A 19152-nucleotide genomic window follows, 5' to 3' on the forward strand; every position below is an offset into this window, starting at 1 on the left:
GATAGGGAGAGAAACAATGAAAAAGGTCTGTCCCATGAATGGCTCTGCTGAAGGCATGTGGCTGGTGTGCCTCTGTCCAGGCTCTCCTCAGGAGACCTGCCCCTCCTCTTCACCAAGCCCCGTTTCATGTCCTTCTTCCTTTAAAAACACTCTTTTCCCCACCCCTGGGTGTTCTGGGTTTAAATATCTCCATGTCTAAGTGTGGGATAGGCAGCACTCCAGGAAGCTCCCCAGGGCAGAGCCCCAACCTCTCCTTCTACAACCCCCTCCCCAGGATGCTGACCCTGTGGCCATCATGCAGAATCTGCGCTTTTCTCCATCCAAAGTTTCCATGCAGTGGAAGGTGCAGGACCAAGGGCCAAAGGCTCAGTGGCATCTTTGGGGTTGCATCCTCACCCTCCTTTTATCATTGTCCCTTCTTCCCTCTACCTTCTCTCCCAAGGTGTCACACCACCTTGCCACCACCCCTCCCCCTTCCCCCCAAAAAACTTGTTCTTACTGTTAGGTCAGGTGGCCTTGCTTTGCTCCTATCAGCGAGTGTTATATTTGGGCACTGCAGTCATCTATGCCCAGAGACCCCAAAGAATGGGTTTGCACCCATCACCTTCTAGAAGGAGCCCCAAGCTGCTGAAGATCACAACCAGGGCCTGTGTGGCACACAGATTTCAGGAACAGAAAGTTATTTCCAGTGGGCGAGTCTGGGGACTGGGAGGCATAGCTGGCCAGAATCAGAGAGGAACAGAAAAATGAAAAAGAGTCTTTTTTTTTTTTTAAACTGTGCTTTATTTAGGGCTAAGCTGGAGAAAGCGTCATCCAATAGTTACAGAAGGTTACAAGGAGTTTTAGGGAGTTGAGTGTGAAAAGAGCAGTTGTACCGAACTGCAGCTGTTTTGTTTTGTTTTGTTTTTTACAACATCTGGACATCCTAAAAGGAGGAGTCAAGAGAAAGAAAAAGAAAATTAAAAACATGAAAAAAAATAACAAACAAAATAGAAAGGAAAGGAAAGACAAGAGGCCTGACAGGAACCAGAAATTTGTTCTTCTAAAGGAAAAAAAAAAAAAAGTGATAGGTCCCAGTGCCCCCCTGGTCTCCGGATGAACTGGCCATCAGTAAGGAATTATGGAGGCAGAATGCCAACGCAAGTCTTCCCAAAGGTGCAAATAAATTATAATAAATATGATATACTTTAAAATATATGTGTTCTTAAATAATTCAGTGTATTTTCTGATTCTGAGTTTTTAAGCAATGTCTTTAACTGCTCTAAAGTCATTTACCAAAGATAAATATCGTGCTTTCATTAAATAGTTTTCCTTGTTTTTTCTCTATCATTACAATTAAAAGTCCTACAAAATATGCAAATTTATTTACAGAAAAACAGAGCCGGCATCATTTAAACATCCCTGTTTTTCAAAATTCCTTGTAAACAGTTTCAGAAATTCTTCAAAGATTGTTTATTTTTCTCTCTCTTTTTTAAGGTTTTTGTGTGTGTGTGTGTGTTGCCTAGTTGTTTTAAGATGAAAGTTCCCAGTTCTCCCTTGCCCGGAAAGTCTCTGGATCAAGCAGGGAAGGCGAGTGAAGCGGGAGGTGTCCAGGGCTTGCGGAGAGCGAGCGCGCAGCTCCCAGAGCGAAGCGAGAGGCGCGGGCGGCGGCGGCGGCGGCGGCGGCGGCGGCGGCGGGCGAGGGGCCCTTCCCGGCTGGGTGCACGGCCTCCACCGCGACGGGCGGCCGGGAGCCCGCAGGTCTGGGAGAGTCCGGCCTGGCCCTCGGGGACAACGGCGTCCGACAGCACTCGCGGGGAGAAGGGATTGATGCTCAGTCTAAACTCTACAAAAAGTACAGTCCTACAACATCTGGGATTTTAGCAGTAACGCTAACTTCTATAGTTTTTTTTTTTTCCTTTTTTAATTTTTTTTATTTTTTGCTTTCCTCTAATTTTTTTTCTTCTATTATATAGGTATTTTAAACTTTTCCTTTTTAAAATTCTGTACAACTATTATGATTTTTAAGAGGGGGAAGAGTTAGAAGCATTTACAGACTTTTTCACAACAATTACCTTGTCTTGGAAGATCCTTTGTTCCCCTCCTTGTTTTCCTCACACTTCAGGGTTAATAAGTTTTCATACTTTTGTTGCTTTCCCCAAATATCCACCAATCTGTGCATCTTAACAGCTCCATCCAGACATATAATACAGAAAACCATAGGAAAGTTTCATAGACTTCAATGAGGGTAATCAAAGCGCCTCTCAAAGTATCAAAGAACTATTATCTTGCTGTTTTAAAAGCATTGAAGCATTTTTTTTCATTTTTTGTATTTTTTGTATTTTTTTTTTGAATTTTTTATTATGTTTTTCATAGAATCGCTCTAAGCTGTTTCAAGAACAGCCAGGAGGCAGGAAGGAGGTAGTCCTCCATTCCTCCTCTATTTGACATAGAGCTACACATCTGCAATAAAAAGTTTGGTCCTTTGGTCCCTAAACAGCTAAAGGAATGACAGATAGAGATGCTCAGTGGCAGCCTCCCAGCCGCCCCCTGGGGACCAGGCCCCCACCGCCACACGCTTGCCCCCGCCTGCCTCAGGCGCCCATGGGCTGGAAAAGCCCCAGGATCGGTAAGCAGCAGCGTCTTCTCCCAGTGCCCAGCCCTTCAGCCTCCCCGTCTGGTCTCATGTTATTTTGTTTTAAAGTTGCCTTTTTTTTTTAATGTGTATATGTTTTTCCTCATTTTTCTTCATTGTCGTCTTCTTTATGTCATGTATATTTTTCCCCCAAACACGTTCCCTCTGAACTCCATAGACGTTATACTTTCCTTGAAGAAATGTTACAGTCTCAGAGTGTCTGGAGTCTTCAGCTTGATTGATATTGGCTGATATGTCAAAGGTGTCATCCAACAGTTCTCATTTATAAATAGAGAGAGAGAGAGGTTTGTTTTTTAATGTAGCCCGTTCAGCATCCTGCCCTAAAATGAAGAAAATCGGGGCTGATTAAGCCATGAGGGAAAACACAAAATGCATCCAAACACCAATAGGAACCTGCCTTGGGGTAGGATGGGAACTCTGGGGGATGGCAGGAGGGAAGGAAGAGAGACCAGTATGAGAATTAGTCATGATCATGATACAGTCAAAAGAAATTTGCTCTTCTATTCAGAGTAAGAAACCACTTGGCGGTCTAGTGGCGATGGTTGTAGCTGAGGTTTAGATGTGGGGAGAGAGTTCTTGATTTGGGTTCCTTTAGAGTTCTGGATTGAGGGATGGCTATATCTAAGGGAAGAATTTGGGACAGTGGGATGTGAATTCATAATTAAACTTGTCCCTGAGGGATCCAGCCCAGATACAATATGTATACAGAAGCCTAGCAAACCAGAAAGCAAGAATTGAACAACCTAGCCAACTCCTCCCCAGCTTAAGGAAAAGAAGGAAGACAGAGCCAAGACTCGAATTTTGTAAAATCCTTGCCCAGTTTCCAGCCAACCACTTCTTTCCCCAGATCAGTAACTATTTGCGAGGCTGCGTGTATATATATATGTATATCTGGATATATGTGTAGAATATATTCACCTGCACATATGTGGACATACATGGATATGTGTGTATGTATATGCACATATACACACATACATAATACTTTTCTCATACATGCCAGGGAATTTAAAGGAAATTCAGAACTTCCAGGGAATGGATGGGAGAACCTAAAAAAAGGTCAGAACAGATTTCATTATAAAACTTAAGTAAATTAACTCAGACAGTTCTTGATTTTGTTTCAAATGGTGGCTTTTTGGTGTTTTGCTTTTAAGAAAAAAAAATCATGATCTGACTAGAATCAGAAGGCAAATGCTTATCGTTGTGAATTAACAAATGAGACTCATCTCCATTCTAGCAAGCAGCTTCCACTTATACATGGGGGTGACTGGTTACATCAAGAAAGTTAGAACTGCAAAGCCCCCAGTCCAGGGGACAACGTCATGCGTATATCAATCCATGCTGGCAGGTTTTTCACACTGTTGATTCAACAAACAGCAAACCGTACACAGCAGTCTAAACAATTACAACACCAAATAAAATAATAATAAAATTAAAAAACACTTGTCAAGGACCCTTTTTCAGTTGTAAACAAAAAGGTGCATTTTGCTTTTGTCAGTACTGTTTCTTCCAAACCAACCAAAAAAGCCCTCCCAAGCCCCCAGTCCCCCGCTCCCCTCCCCACATTGAATTTAGCAGGAGTAGCTATAATACAAACCTTATAATTGTTACTGGGCTCTCTCTCAGAGGCCTCTGGCTTTGTACTCTAGTTTTTGTTTTTTTTTTTTTTTTGGTTTAGAATTTTCTTAAAATCATTTTGTTACTATAGATATTACATATTTTGGTTTGGGTTTTGGTTTTTCCTTTTGAGGTGAGATTTAAAATAGCCTAACTGGAAAAAGACCAGACCTAGGAAAGTGTCAATTGAAAAAGGCCCCCAAATTTCTAGAAAAAAATAAAATCACAATATTTTCAAGTGCAAGTAAATCAACCACGCATAGATATTTTTAAGATGTTTTCCTTATTTTTAAGAAAAAAAAATAATGGTTTGCATAGTTAAATGATCCCATGTTTGATAATTCAGGAATTCATCTTTATTTTTACTAAATTTTTTTCTTTAGTTTTTTTTTTTTTTTCTCTATGTGACATCTAGAGAAGCATAAAAAAACGCTGAACAAGAAAAACCAAACAACAGAAAGTAAAACCACTGCAAGCACCAAGAACGAAACGAAAATGAGCACAGCAAAAAAGATCGTGGCAGCACAAAAGTCAAGAAAATGCACGTGTGATCATGACTGGCCAATCATCCACGGATACGACATCCAAGAAAAACGCTCCAATCACAGCACCTCCACGAAACTTGACGGCAATTGTCATGCAACCGATTCTTAGCCTTGTTACATGACGCCATCATGTCACACTGTGAACTTTGAGTTGATTTGAACTTACGGATGGGGGACTTTTCTCCACTCTCATGTGATTACGTGAACTTTATTCCTAGCTCAGCGCGAGACTGTGGTGGATTTGACTGGCCCTGGTTGGGTTGTTGGAATTTGATTGAATGACAAAAGAAGAAAAGATTTTTATATATATATATATATATTTATATATGTAGAGAGAGAGAGAGAGAGGACAGGAGAGTGTGGGCAGGGAGGGAAGAGGAGGGGCAGGTGGGGTGGGGTCGGGAGTGTGGGGGGTAGGGAGAGTTGGGTTGAGGGTGAAGAAGGGCAAGGAAGAAGTTAAAACAAAATCGAAAGGAAAAATATTTAAACAGCACCAGACCACAGCATCAATCTAAAAGCTCTGATGGGAGAACAGCAGTCAAATCATAAGGGAACTGAAAAGAACTCAAAGGATGGAGGAGCCCGCAGACGGACGACATGGGCACAGCAACGCACACACACATACACGCACACGGCTGTTTATGCAGACACATGATACACTGTGAACAGCAGCAGAACCTCACACAGGGCCACTAAGGGCATCCATCATGCGTAGGGAAAAGGAAGAGGCACAGGCAGTTTGGCAAGAGGGCCAGGAAAAAATAAAACAGCCCCTCAAACCACCGTGGCCAGCAAGCAGATTTCAGGGAGCAAGCTCTCTGCTTTTAACACCCTTGATTTTTCTCCCCCAGATGCTGAGCTCTCCTTGGCTCCCTGGCTTTCTGTGGCTCCAGCCTGAGGATCAGCAGTGGGAGCCAGTGGGGTTGACCCTGATTGGCAGGGATGGTTAAGGCAAGTGCCACAGGAGACATTTGGCCACCATAGTATGGTATACTACGAGCGGCAGCTCAGCCCTCCAGCCTGTGGATCCCAGCCCCCACCCTAGGAAAAGGGTCTTTAGGCGGCATGAGCACGCACAAGGGAGTTTTGATCCCCTCCCCTCCACTTTGATAACACCTTTTTTCCTCAGAACCTTCGGAAAATGACAATACTTCATTCTGAAATTTCCTAAATTACACTTATGTTCTTGGAATTCTATCAACAGGCCTAGGGGGGCCCTACAATTTCATTTCATGGTTACCTCATACCCTTTGATTTGTTCCCAAGGTGGCCTAACTGAGGCTGCTTCAGGGCGTGTGAAGTCCTTCAAAGGTTCTGTAGCTCTGACCCATAAAAGGGTCACAAAGGAGGCTTCAGGTACACCACAGAGTGGCACACCAGAGAGGGTGGCACAGTGACCCTGCATCTCCAGCCCTTGCTGCTCTCACTTTGGCTCTGCTGAGCCCCATCCACCCTACTCCTCTTCCCCTTTCCAGCCCACCCCCTCTCTCTAGCTGGCCAGGTCTGACCATTTTCTCTCCTGATGGAGCCCTAATGGTTGAGAAATGAGATCCTCTCTCTATCAGACAAATCAGGTTACTCAGCTTTGAGTTGCCATCTCCCTCATTCACCATCTCATGATCCTCTGCCCCCACCCTAGGATTTGGGGTCCCCAATTCCAACCTCATGGTTACTCATGAGCTTGTTCCTCATCCTGTGCTCTTCTATGCACTCAGGCCTGTGCCAAAGCCTACGTGCCTTGAATTTATTACCAGGGTTTCCAATCTACCAGGCCTCTCCATGCAGCAGACTTCCACTTTCAGTTTTTTGTTCCATTAGGGTGAGTGGGAAGGGACCCCTGGGATCTTACAATGTCATAATAGATAAGCTGTGCAGTAGCTGAGCAGTGACTCTACTTTGAGTCACTGCCTCCAGCTCAGCCATCACAGAAGCACTCTCCAATCTCCCTCCCTCCATAGACTCCCTGTCCTGTCTGCCCACCCAAGCTGAGCTCTATCCTTCCAATATCAGATCTCCCTCACCCAGACAAAGGCCTATCACATGCCCACCAAGTCCTGAAATGTCCCTCTCCTCTGCACCTCCAACCCCTCCCAAAAGCTCTTAGATCCACCCAGTATGTTGGCAGTTTCCTTTGGTATGAGAAAAGAGGCCTATGGAACTTAGAAATGTATTGCCATCAGGTGTTAGCTCTGGCAACTGCACCTAAGGGACAATCTGAGGACTCTCCTCCTTGCCCTCCACACCAGTCCTGGGTACCTCACAAGCATTCACGCCTTCCCTGTGCTTGTTCCTTTTCCCTCCCCCAGTTGCCTCTCAGTGCCAGGCACCATGCTGAGCACTGGAACTGAAGTCTCAAAACCCAGTGTAGGGAACTCTCTTGAACACATCCTCATCTCTCACATACACTCAGTACAGCATTCAGCCCCCAGGAGCCTCCCCAGCATGTACACAGCTGGCTACCTGCTTCCTCTGCCTGTAGGGGCAACCATTCCCAGCCACTCTCTGGGGTGTCCTATAGAACACAGCCCTGGAGGTGGCAGCGGGATCACTAACCAGCATGGGGAAGCTTAGATCAGGTCTAGGAAGTTCCAACTCATTGATCTGGCTGAGGAAATGATGGCCTGGCCCAACCAATTCAGATGTCAGGTCTTAAAACATCTGGGTTCTAGCCAGAGAGGGCCCAGGCCCAAAGCTACAGCTTTGCAATGCACAGGTCAGAGAGGGGCACCTGTACCTGCAAAGCTCACTCCAGATACTGTGCAAAAGCACACTTGCAGTCAAAGCCCAGGGCCCGGGAGACAGGACTCCCATGGAGTCAGACACACAGCTTGATACCTTCTCCAACCCACAAAACCTCAGGACGAGGATTCTGAGAACCGTCCTGCTATTAAGGTTCAGTATGTACTAGCTAACCTAGTGGCAGGAAGGGATTCAGGGGACAGTCTTTGAGCTGGGCAGAACCTTGGTGGGAGTGTTCTGACTGTTGGCTGTGAACCTGTCACATTGACGTTATTGTTTACTCTTCCTGCGTTAGTTTCCTAGTAAGATCTCCAGAGGAACTCCCATCTTAACACAAGACAATGCTTCAGCTCCTACAACCTGATATCAACTGCAGCTGAAGTGATCTGCCAAAATGCAAGTTCTTCTACCAGAACTCTCCAATGCCCCCTCCCATCTCAGAGGAGATCAAAGTTCATATAATGGCGTGCAGGCCCCAAGTGGACATTCTTTCTTAACCCACGACTCTCTTGCCATTTTCTTGGCCCAATCTCCTAAATTCCTTCTGCCTACCTTGGCCCCCTGCTGCTCCTTGGCCACACTGCCCCTGACCTCACCTTGGGACTTACATACTGGCTGTGTTCTCAGAAAGAGGATGTCTGCACACAAAGACTACATCTTTGTTCTAATGTTACCCTTGCAATGAGGCTGGCCCTGGGCACCTTGACCACATGATTTAACTTTAGTTAACAATTCTGACATGCTAGGTAATCTATTGTCAGCCCCCTTCTTCTCAGTCTTGGTCACCACTGCAACCCTAACAGTTCCTAAAGTACCATACTGCTGACTAGATGGGGAACAGAGTGTGGGAAGCATCCTGAGTCAGTAGAACTCAAAGGTGACCTCCATTTCTGGTCTGTGAGGACTGCAGTAGCAAACAGCACCAAGGAAACTGGCTGAGGTTGACTTTTGATGGCCTAGAACATCTCCCCATATGCCCTTCTCAGGAAGGCTCTGAGAAGGAACATTTGGCCTGAAAAATGAGTGGCTGACTGCTCCCAGCTGCTAAGCAGGCCCCAGCCTGAGCAGATGAGGTGACAACTCATGACCCAAGTAACAGGGTAAGGGACCTCAGTGCTGTGATACCAACCCTCCCCAGCTTTTGGTCCATTCTGTTTTGTTTCCTGGTAAAGTTCCCTTTGAAAAATCCTGCCTCCTCTGTCCTGACTGAGCTACAGGCAGCTGGAGAGATGAGGGGTCAAAGGACTAAAGGCTGCAGGCCCTTCCCAGAACTGAGGAGAGGAGAGCCAGGAAGTCTGGGAGAAGGCCTCAACCTGTGGCTATAGCTCTGTGTTTGCCATCTGCCCACCCCAGGGTCTGTGGCAAGAAGAACTGCCAGTATAGGCCTTGTACACTTTCCCAGATGACTCCCTCACTCCTGCTCCTCTTGGCCCCACAACAGGGGACCACCTTGCCCATTTCTGCCAGGATGACCATAGCTCTGCTCCTGTCCTGTAGACACTAGGCAAGGAGCAGGTTGAGGCAGGCGCATCGGGTCCAAGGCACAAATGAGGGTCAGGCCCACAAAGGCCCAAGAAGATGGCGGGTCCGTCTGATGCCCGCTTCCCAGACCTCCCGTTCCCACACCCCGGTAGCCCCCGGTTACCTGTGCGAGTCCTGGTCTCCCCCGGGGGACGCTCCCGCCGGCGCTCAGTACGGGCGATTGGCGTCTTTGGGCCGCTTCAGCTGCACCTTGAGCCTCTTCATGCCGATCTGGAAGCCGTTCATGGCCTGAATGGCGGTCTGCGCGCTGGCCGGGTTGTCGAAGCTCACGAAGCCTGGCGAGACACGAGGGACGAGGGCCTGGGTTTCCACGGGGCCGCCGGGGGCCGCTCCCGGCGGGGAGGGGCGGGGGGAAGAAGGCCGGGCAGGGGCGGGGCCGGGCTCGAGGCTCCACCCCGGGGCCCCGAGGCTCCTCCCCCGGGCCCGCCCCGGCCCAGCCTCAAACCCAGCGGGGCCAAGTGCCCGCGCCCCTCGCCCCCCTCCGCCCGCGTGCGAGGGCCCCTCCCGGGATGGACGTTCCAGAGCCCCCCGGCTTCGCCGATCTGCGCGGCCCAGCTGGCGCGCCACACCTCGGCTTTGGGCGGCGCCACTCTTGGGGCGCCCGCTCTCCCACAGGGGCGCCCGCGGCCTAGCGGGGCTCAAGAGGCGCCCGCCCCCCACCCCGGCCGGCCCCGCCACCTCGGCCCTCTCCTTCGGTAAGAGAGGGCGGACACACCTGCGGGTGGAGGAGTTTATTGGACACTGTCCTCCCTGACAGGAGGGGGCCTGGCAGCGGGAGGGCACGGGGTGCCGGCCTGGGGAGAGAGAGGAGTGCGAGGGGGCGGGAGGGGAGGCACCTCGGAGAAAGCTTCTCCGCCGCCTTTGCCGGCCGCCCCCCGCGCGAGTGCGGCCCAGCCGTGGGCCGAGGGCCGGAGGCTAGGTCCTCACAGCTCCTCGGTCCCCACTCCGGCCCTGCCCCTGCCCGAGGCTGCTTGGCCGGGCCGACTTGCATTAACCAGACCGACTTGCATTAACCCACCACCTGGCCCCCAGGGGTGTCAGCAGCCCCATCCACATGTGTAAAATTCCAAGCCCTGGGAGCAGGTGCTCTTTCCCTGACCAAGCATGCGCCAACTGATATGTACCCCACAACCCCTCATGAGAACTCCAACCACCATAATAGTAGACATTAATATGATTACTAAAACAGTATGAGTAAAAGTTAGAGACTACTTTGTATGGGGACTACAATCTCATTCCAGAGTTCCCAGACACATCAGGTTCTGCTGGCTCACAGTCCTAAACAAGCAGTTCCCAGACTGGAATGGGTGGTGTTCCAAAGTGAGTTCAAAAGTCACTTTCAGGAACTTAGAATGTATCTCCTCATGCAGACAAGACTTCCCATCAACATTTCCCAAACTCCCAAACTGAGCCTTGAGAAAGGGCTCCTGTGGCCAGTAGGTTTATAGCCAGGACCCTCCCGGCCAGTTCAAGGAATAATAAATAAAAACATCCCCTCTCACTCCAAGTTCTCCAGTAAATAAATCTCTATAGCTTCGTTTCATCTAGTATTTCCTTAAATTCATTCCACTTCAGATGACTTTCTCCTGTAAAATGGACTTAGATCCTGCAAAATGTGAAATCCAGCTTGGTGAGATACACAGGCTATAGGATGTGCCTCAGTTGGGGTGCTTGTCCCACAAATGGCCATTAGATAGGTAAGAGACAGATGCACCACTAGACTACTGAAACAGAAGCTATCTTCTTAGTTAATTGTGGCACTGTAGGTGTGCTTGCACCTTTACTCCAAGAAAGTGACTCCCTCCTCACTCTTCCCACATGGTAGCTCTTTTTCCCTTTTTACCCCAACCCCAGACATCGCCTCCATCTGTCTCTTTTCTTTCTTTCCTCTCCTTCCTTTGATCAATTTGTCATTCAGCCACATACCATCAAAGATGGGGGAAGAAGGTGTGTGTGCATGTGTGTCTCACTTGTACATGTGTGGACACATGAGTGCACACATGTGAATGCTGCCATAACTGGTGAGAGCTAGGAAAAGCACAGCAACACCAACATCCATACAAATCTATATACTAAAGTAAATAGAAAAGATTGAGGATTATCCACAGTTGCCAATGAACTTCTGCTTCCTGTCATCCTTTCCCCCACTCCTCTCATCCCCTCCAGGCCCATCCCCTGATGACTATAGTCAGGTGCCTAGCAGACCAGAGCAATATTTGGGTTTATACTGCTCTCCTCCTGACTAAGGAGGATGGTTACAACTAAAATTTCTGTCTCTGCTAAGACAAAGTGACCTGACTGTGGGTGACATGCTCTATCCCTTACTCCTCTGCTTACACACCCCTGGCACCAGCTCTACCTTGACACCTGGAGTTCGTGGATCTTTTTGAGGTAAAGAAATGAGCAAAGCAGAGAGAATGGAGAAAGATAAAAGGGAATGAAGAGGCTGTCTGTGGTGAGGTGTAAAAGAAGAGCTAGCCACCAGGTGGGAAGGTTCTGGAGGAAGGAAGAAACCTAGCTTCCTGAAGAGTTTATAGGTATCTGGAAACATTGGAGCTGGGAAGGATTCTGGGTTGAAGAGAACTTTTTTCCCTCACCTAGTTTTGTTAACTGGCCATCTGCCCACAGACTGGAGACCCCTGTGGACAGAGCTCAGTGCACTCTCCATTCACAGCACAGTCTCCTTTCCCCTAGAGTCCCCTGCCCCATTCCCACCTCCCAGACACTGTGGAAAACCTCACAAGTAGGACATCCTCCTAGCATCCCCCAGCCCTCCTTCCAACATAGGGACCATTTGTGCAGCACATATCTTCATGAAGGCCTCGGGAATGTTCTGCTTATAAATTCATTCTGATGCTTATCCAGAGTACAACCTTCAAGTTCATTTCAACACAGGACCACATTTGTGGCAAAAATGGCAGAAGAAAAGGGATGGTGGTATTTCTGAAGGGTCTGCTCTGGCCAAGCCTCTGCTATAGACCATCTCATGGAACTTTCTCAGCATCCCTGAGGGTGACTGCAAACATCCCCATTTCACAAAAGAGGATCCCATGGTTCAGAGTGTTTGGTGACTTGCCCATGAGTGAGCACTGGAGTGAGGGTCTCACAGGCTGGGTCTGTGGGAGAGTGGCAGAAGGCTATGCTGTCACTGCCACTGCTGGAGTGAGTTGGAGAACTCAAGTGACTAAAGGAGGAACAGTTGGCTGGGCCAGTGTCGTGGGAACCTGTCCTTTCTCAAGGCCAGAAGACATTTAGTATGAGAGTTTGAGAAGAAAAGAAAGAGACAATAGAAGTATACAGAGGATGATTTCTATGAAAAGCAGAAGCAAGTCCTGGTCCTGGATATCTTAAGTGAGCTAGTGGCCTTAGTGGGTACTGCTTGGGGCAGATTCTGAGGAACTGCCTTTGAAAACCCAGGCTATGCCACAGGAACAGTGCAGATATGCCCAGATGTGACAGGAGAATAAGCCTGGATGAACTTAGTGATTCCCAGGCTCCTGGCTGTTTTGTTCTCATTTACATAATATTTGGATCCTATTTTGAAAGCAAATATAACTGATTTGCACTTGGTAGTTTTTACATATACCACTATATTCATAAGGAGAAATATCCCAGACAACCGAGTAGTACACCCTGTCTTTCTTTAGCTTTTCATGCCCAAAAAGAAATGAGCTACTGGGGCAACTCTGTGCCATCAAAGGACCACAGGTTTTCTGTGGCATCTGCCAGAGAGGAGAGGACAGTGGTACAAGATTTGGGGAAATATGCCCTGAATTCTCAAGTCCTTCCTGGTTCAGGAAAGCCAGTCTTCAGGCTTCCAGATGTTTTTCCACTGTGTATTTCTCCTCTCCACTACCCCCAAGCTGTGACCAGGGTTCCCTAGCCAACACAGGCTCCCACACTCCTCACAGCTCCAGAACCTGGGGGGTCTATCAGGAAATTCTGGTAGACTCAGCTATGGTCCCATGTATGGCTTCCTGGGGACTATACTACTTAGTCCTCAAGGGCTCATGAATGGATCTGGCCCTGAAAAGATGGGCTGATCAAAGTAGAAGAGGAGGAGGGAGAAGGACCAAAGAAGGGCAGAGGGGAGAGGTGTGGGGCAGAGGGGGAATTCCATGAGGAGGTCTGGAGTTTCCTGGTTAGGGTTGTCAGCTTTACCAGATAAAAACAGGATGCCCAGCTGAATGTGGATTTCAGACCAGTGATGAATGTTTTTTTAGTGTGTTATCCTCAATATTACATAGGACCTATCACATGCAATATTTAGGACATACACTAAAAAAGTATTGTCTATGTGAAATTCAGATTTAACAGGGTGTCCTGCATTTTATCTGTCAGACTCCTGGATCCTTCTAGGTCTTACCTCTCCCATCTAAAACCCTGCCACCAAGTGAGTTTCCTGAAAGCTATAGTTCCATTCTCACACCATCTCCCATGACCTACCACCAATTAAAGTCTCCTCATCAGAATGGCCAGAGACCTCCCAGCATAAATTCTCCCTTGCTGATATCCCAGAAGCCTCCTGCACCTCTTCCTTGCCATTTACCCCTTTCCTCCCAACCCCACGTCTCTGCCAAGTCTCTCCTTCTGCCTTCCTGGTCATTTCCTTGTGTGGTGCCTCGCAGAGCTCACTGCAGCTGAGTGGCTGTGATTTCCATCTGGGCTCAGAGCTTAGGCTTCTTGGGGAAGTGACCAGTCTCCTCCTGGCTCCTCAACAGTTCTCAGCTCTGTTGGCTTTGGGTGGGGTGGGGGATTCACAGCATGGCAGGTGGGGAGCAAGGAACAGGTAGACAGAGAGGGGGCGGCAGGACAGACAGGCAGAGAGCAGATAAGGGGCAGGCAAGGTAGGGCCTCACAGGGCTTTGACCCCAGGGGTCAGGATGGCCACTCAGATCATGAGAGGAGGGGCCACTGGGAGAATGGATGTCCTGGGCTCTGCTCACTGCCTCTCCCAGCCCTTCCCAAAGTGGCCCCTCCTGTTCTCAGGGGATGGCCTTGGGCCTTTTGGCTGGAAGAGGAAATCCATTTCTTGGGCTGGGATGTGGGAGGTGGGAGCCAGGTAGAGGTGGGTAGGAAAGCCGAGAAGCAGAAAGAACAGGGGAAGTCAGAAAAGGGCTGAGAGATGGAGGCTGGATCCAGGAGCACCTGGGGGCGATGCGAAGGAGCAGGTGAGGAGCAGTTGGACACCTGTAATTGGTGCGAGCAGCCCTGTCCTAGTGAAGCTAATTGGTTTGTTATCTTTACCCACCAAAGCATTTACTTTGGTTAGTCGCCCGATCCACAAACACTTTCGAGGAGATGACATTACCGAAAGGGAGGAACATCTGCATCAGCTCAGCGTCCCCAAACTCCTGGGGCAGATGGTAGATGAACAGGTTACAGCCCTCGGGCCCTGCGGTGAGGGGAGGGGGTGGGCGGGGAGGAGGGATGGCAGGGTGGGGGAAGAGAGAGACAGAGGAGAGGTGAGCGAGTTAGGCAGCGCAGCGGGGAGAGGTGGGGCAAGGTTAGGAGGAGGGGTTTCATTCAAGATCCAACGGGTCCCCAAAGAATGGGGTTGCTGAGCCCCAAGTCTGAGCTCTGGTCTCCACTCTGTCCTTGGGCAAGTCTCTGAACCTCTCTGTGCCTCAGTCGACTTTTCTGCAAAATGGATCAGTAACATGGGCCTGGCATCTCTGGGGCTGGGGTGGGTGGAGTCGATGAGAGAATGGGATGAGCATGCCAAAGCTTGGTCAGCTGTGGAGAGAGAGGGGCAGGGAGGTTTGGGGGCTCCCTCCTGCTCAGCCCCTGCTCTGGGGAGGGTGAAAGGAATGGCCTGGGCAGCAACATCCTGTGCTGGAGAGACACTTTATTTTCACAGGCCTAGCACAGACTGGCCTGGAGTGCCCATGGGTGGTGGCCTGGGTTCAGTCACCTGACCTGCAGCCACTCCTTCCCATCTGGCCATGGAGGCACAATTGCACTATGCCACACATCACACTGTCTCCTAGTCTTGAAGGCAAAAAGCCAGATTTCCCCTGCTTCTTCTAGAAGGTGACACAGGAAAAACTGCACACCAAGGTGCCACAATTAGCCAGGACACCCTTGAGCCTCATTCCATGAAACTTTCTTCATCTCCTCACAACAGTAACAGTCCTGCCAACTTGTGCAGCATGAACATGTGCCAGGCTGTTCTAAGCACTTTCTATGTATGTTAATTCACTTCATCCTTAGAGCAACCTTGTGACTTAACTACAATGTCATCACTACTTCATAGATGAGGACACTGAGGCCCAGAGAGGTTAAGTCACCTGCCAAAGGACAAACAGCTAGTGAGGGAAATGGGGACAGGATATGAATCTAGGCCATGGCCTCCACAATGTGTATTCTCTCTCTACTTGTCATAAAATCTTAACTTCTCAGATGCCCTGAACACTTGGAGGTCTTTGGATTCATGAAATTTCCAGATAGTTAAAGATTTCTTTTTGAATAGTCAAAATGCTTGATTTTAACTCTCAGAAATAGAAATCTTTTCAAGATGCATGGTCTGTTTCCTTCCATCTTAAATACCATGTGTCACATAGCATTTAACCCTTTGAAGTGACTTGTGATCATTGCAGTGATGATGATTTCCACCTCTGGCTGGTGGAAAGGAGACAGCTACACTGAGAGCTGTGTAAGAACTGGGGTTCTGATCCGAGCCTGGTGGAAACCTAAGCATGAGCTTAAAAGTGAGGGCTGTAAGGCACCAGTTTTTGTGGCCAGAACCAACTGTCCTGGTTCTCTGGGACCAGCGAGGCTGCCAGATAATCCAATTTGGGGGCAAAGAGTTCACCCTGGATTCTCTCTCTTCCTTCTTTCCCTCCTATCCCCTCCTACTCCCCTCCTTCCTCCTCAATCTACCTCCACCCCCTGGAGGCCCACAGCCTATAGAGAGGACTACCCTGCCCACTGAAGCCACCCAGCTGAGCCTCTGACTTCTTTGGTCCCTGGTCCCCACATTCTACCCACCCACCCACTCAGGCACTCTGCCAGAGAACGGCGCATTCAGAACCAGGCGCAGATGTGTTCCCTTGTCTCCCCGAGCTCTGCTGGCCCTCCTCTCCCTGTCCCCTCTTTGTCCCCCTCCCATCATGCTGTGTTCTCACTAGTGCATGCCATGTGAATGTACCCCTTGATGGTGCCCAGGTAGATGGATGCTACCTTGGGGCAGGAACCATTCTTGAGGTTCTAACACCTCTTCCAGCACCCATACCTTCTTTTCCCAAGAGTACCACTGGCCTCTCCCTTTGGGTGCCCCCTGAGTCCATCCCCCATGCTCTAAGGGTTGGGGCTCTTTCTGGGAAGTTTTTTTCTCCTACCAGGCTGGTCACTCCCTAGAGGTGGGGGCATGTGCCTTCTCCTGTCCTCCTGTTCATGTGCCCTCTGTCCTCCCTTCCTATTCCCATTCTCACTCTTCTGGGCTTCCCTGATGGCTCCACCCCGTGCTGACACACTCCTCAGACTCAGAGCCCTTGCTCCAACTCTAAGTTCTGCAAGCTGTTTCATGAGGAGTTTACTTCTCTTCTTCTTAAAGAGACAAGGAGCTTTCAGAGTCAGGGCCACAGGCTGAGTCCCATCTGCATGGTGTATAGCTGAGTACCCAGGGATGGCCTTCTAGGTCCAGCCTGGGTAGGATGACAGACAGCAGCTTCAGTACCCCCAGAAGTGAAACTACACCCCCTTAAGTCCTTCTGCTTTTTCATTAAGATTAGAGAGTATCTATATGGCAGGACTAGCAGGACCTTAGAGATAATCTGGTTCAACCCAAAGAAATGGTGAAATGGCACTTCAGAGACAGAAAGCGACTACTACTAACTACCCTGCAACTCCTGGCAGAACTGCACTTGCAGCCACCACCGAGGGTAGCCTTGTTCTGTCTGTGGAGCAGGTGGCCTTCGGGGATTCAGGCAACTGTAGGAGGATCCTCCCCAACAACCAGTATATTCTGATATTCAGTGGTGTTCCACAGGGAATGGTGGCCATGATATAAGAGGACAACCATTGGTGAAGCAGGAGGAATATGCCTTCTTTCTTGTTCAGGCTTCATACAATACCATGGGATCTGGCTTTGGTCAGACTGCAGCCTACCTTTCTGCCTATCTCCTGGCCCCAGGCTCACCTCCTGCTTGGCAGCATCCTTTGCTCCTGCTGACCCCTGCCTGGAATACCTGCCTCCCTACCTCTCTGTGCTGAAGACCTCTCCCTTCCTCCAGCCTTCCCAGAAACCCACACCCAGTGTCACCATTTCACCTATGCATAAGTGAGGCTCTGTTGGTTTCTGGGTTTATGTCCTACCCCACCCCAGCCCCACTCTCCTGGGGTAGCTTGGCCTGTGCACCATGACCAGGGAGAAAGGGGTAAAGCAATGAGAGGGGCTGAAGTAAGAAGCAGCCCACGTGGCCTGGTCTAGGGAGCAGGGAGCATGTGTGTCTGAAGCTGCTCAGAGATGGAGAAGGTATGAATTCAAAGGCAGATGCAGAGGGGTAGGTGGGGAGAAGGGCAGGATGTGAATGTGGGACCAAGTTAAAAGCCAGCAGTAGAATCTTCATGTGTGTTGGGTGAGGGTTGTACTGACCTGAAGTTCTGCGCACACATATGTGTGTGTAAAACAGGATTCAAAGATTTATGAGCCCACAGGCTAGAGTGACACCGGGAGCTGCCTACAGCCAGAAGCCAGCATGGTGACAAAAGTGTCAGGGCCTGTGGACATACTTCTCTGCTCTAGGCCTGGGCCAGCCCCTGTGGCTCTGCCCTGCTTGGTGAAGGCACAGGGGACGGCAGAGGCAAAGCAGAGCCAGGGCCATCGCAAGAAGGCAAGGCTGATGGACCATTCCTACCCCACTTCACTGAAGGGGGCTCCAGGTGTCACTTAGCTGCGCCAGGGCATGACAACTGAGTCTGTACCTCTGGGTGACTATAGCTCAGCTCTCCTAGGACAGAGAAGTCTAATGATGCAGATCTCAGGAGCTGTCAGCCTGTGAGCTAGGATGGCACTCCTCTTGTACAGTTTTCAGGCAAGGAGGGGTGACAACTTGGTATAGGAAGGGCTATGTGCAGATAATTGCTGCATGAAGTTCAGAGGGCAGATCTGAGCAAGTTTGACTTTCACACCCCTCTAAGAAATGGTCCTTACTGTCTTCATTTCTGATGAAGATGCTAAGGGTATAAGAAGGTTTGTCTGAGGTCATATGAGGCAGAGCTGGAAATCAGAGGGTTTGCTTCAAAGCCCAGGCTCTTAATTGTTCAAGCTCTAGGGCTTTCAAGTGGCCGGTCTCGCCAAAGGGATTTGGACCAGCAGATGCCCCAGATCTTTCTGAGTAAGCTCTATCCCATGGCTCCAAGGCAGTTTGCTGTAGGGGCTATGAGGTGGGCAGTGGGAAATACCACCATGTGGGCTGCTGGGACAAACTCAGTGGCCTTGCTGCCAAGTGAAGTTCCCATGGGGGGAGAGAAGACAGGACCTTATTAGTGTTCCTACACCTCAAGTTCAGCTATCTGTGTGCAGGCCCCCAAGGAAGGGCTTATTAACCTAGTCTCCTATCTTTCTGCTTACAGGGATCACTAGGCACTGGGATGGGAACACACTGAGTGTTGTCATTCAGTCCCTGCCACCCAAGCCAGTGGACCTTACCTGCTTTCGGGGTTTGCATCAGGGTCTCTAGGTGTGGCTTTCAAGAACCCCCATCCTTACTAGGCCTGAGTAAGGCCTATTGCCTCATCCTGCCTCATCCTGCCTATTAAGTCCTACCTGGGAGCCACACCTTCCTCTCCTGGTCACCCAGGGCACAAGGTCTCCTTTCCAGGATGAACAAGAATGTGAAACCCCCAGCCATGAGCAAGCACTTTCCTGTCCTTTCTGCTGGCCAAATCCTGCTTACCAGGGAAGGGGATTCTTGGACTCCACTTCCTACAGAGCATCACTTTCCTCATTTTCCTGACCACCTTGATTCTTTCTCAACACCCACAGCTCTCAGGGTTGGTGCTGCCAAAGCTGCCACACAGTCTCAGCTCCTAGCTATGCTGTCAGTTCCCTGGGAACAAGCAGTGGGACCT

At 49.4% G+C, this 19152-nt stretch overlaps 1 protein-coding gene across 50 annotated transcripts in view; it reads right to left on the reverse strand.

Moving 5' to 3' along the window:
* Positions 1 to 759: 759 nt before the first annotated feature.
* The window catches only part of Celf4 (CUGBP Elav-like family member 4), a 295048-nt gene continuing 276655 nt past the window's right edge, over positions 760 to 19152 (reverse strand). For 19 of the 50 annotated variants that reach the window (XM_058573914.1, XM_058573910.1, XM_058573909.1 and 16 more), the window contains exons 11-12: positions 9182 to 9353; positions 760 to 2955 (exon numbers count right to left, since the gene is read on the reverse strand). In XM_058573914.1, the coding sequence (XP_058429897.1) occupies positions 9226 to 9353 (128 nt within the window). In that variant the 3' untranslated portion in view covers positions 760 to 2955; positions 9182 to 9225. Of the gene's footprint in view, positions 2956 to 4963; positions 5049 to 9181; positions 9354 to 9793; positions 9873 to 14389; positions 14474 to 19152 lie in introns of all 50 variants that reach the window. The other 31 variants (XM_058573899.1, XM_058573897.1, XM_058573896.1 and 28 more) reach the window with 3 other exon arrangements.

The sequence above is a fragment of the Marmota monax genome, unplaced genomic scaffold (genome assembly GCF_021218885.2).
Source record: "Marmota monax isolate L192 unplaced genomic scaffold, Marmota_monax_Labrador192_F-V1.1 WCK01_AAM20220418_F8-fsc00031, whole genome shotgun sequence".
Classification (NCBI taxonomy): Eukaryota; Metazoa; Chordata; class Mammalia; order Rodentia; family Sciuridae; genus Marmota; species Marmota monax.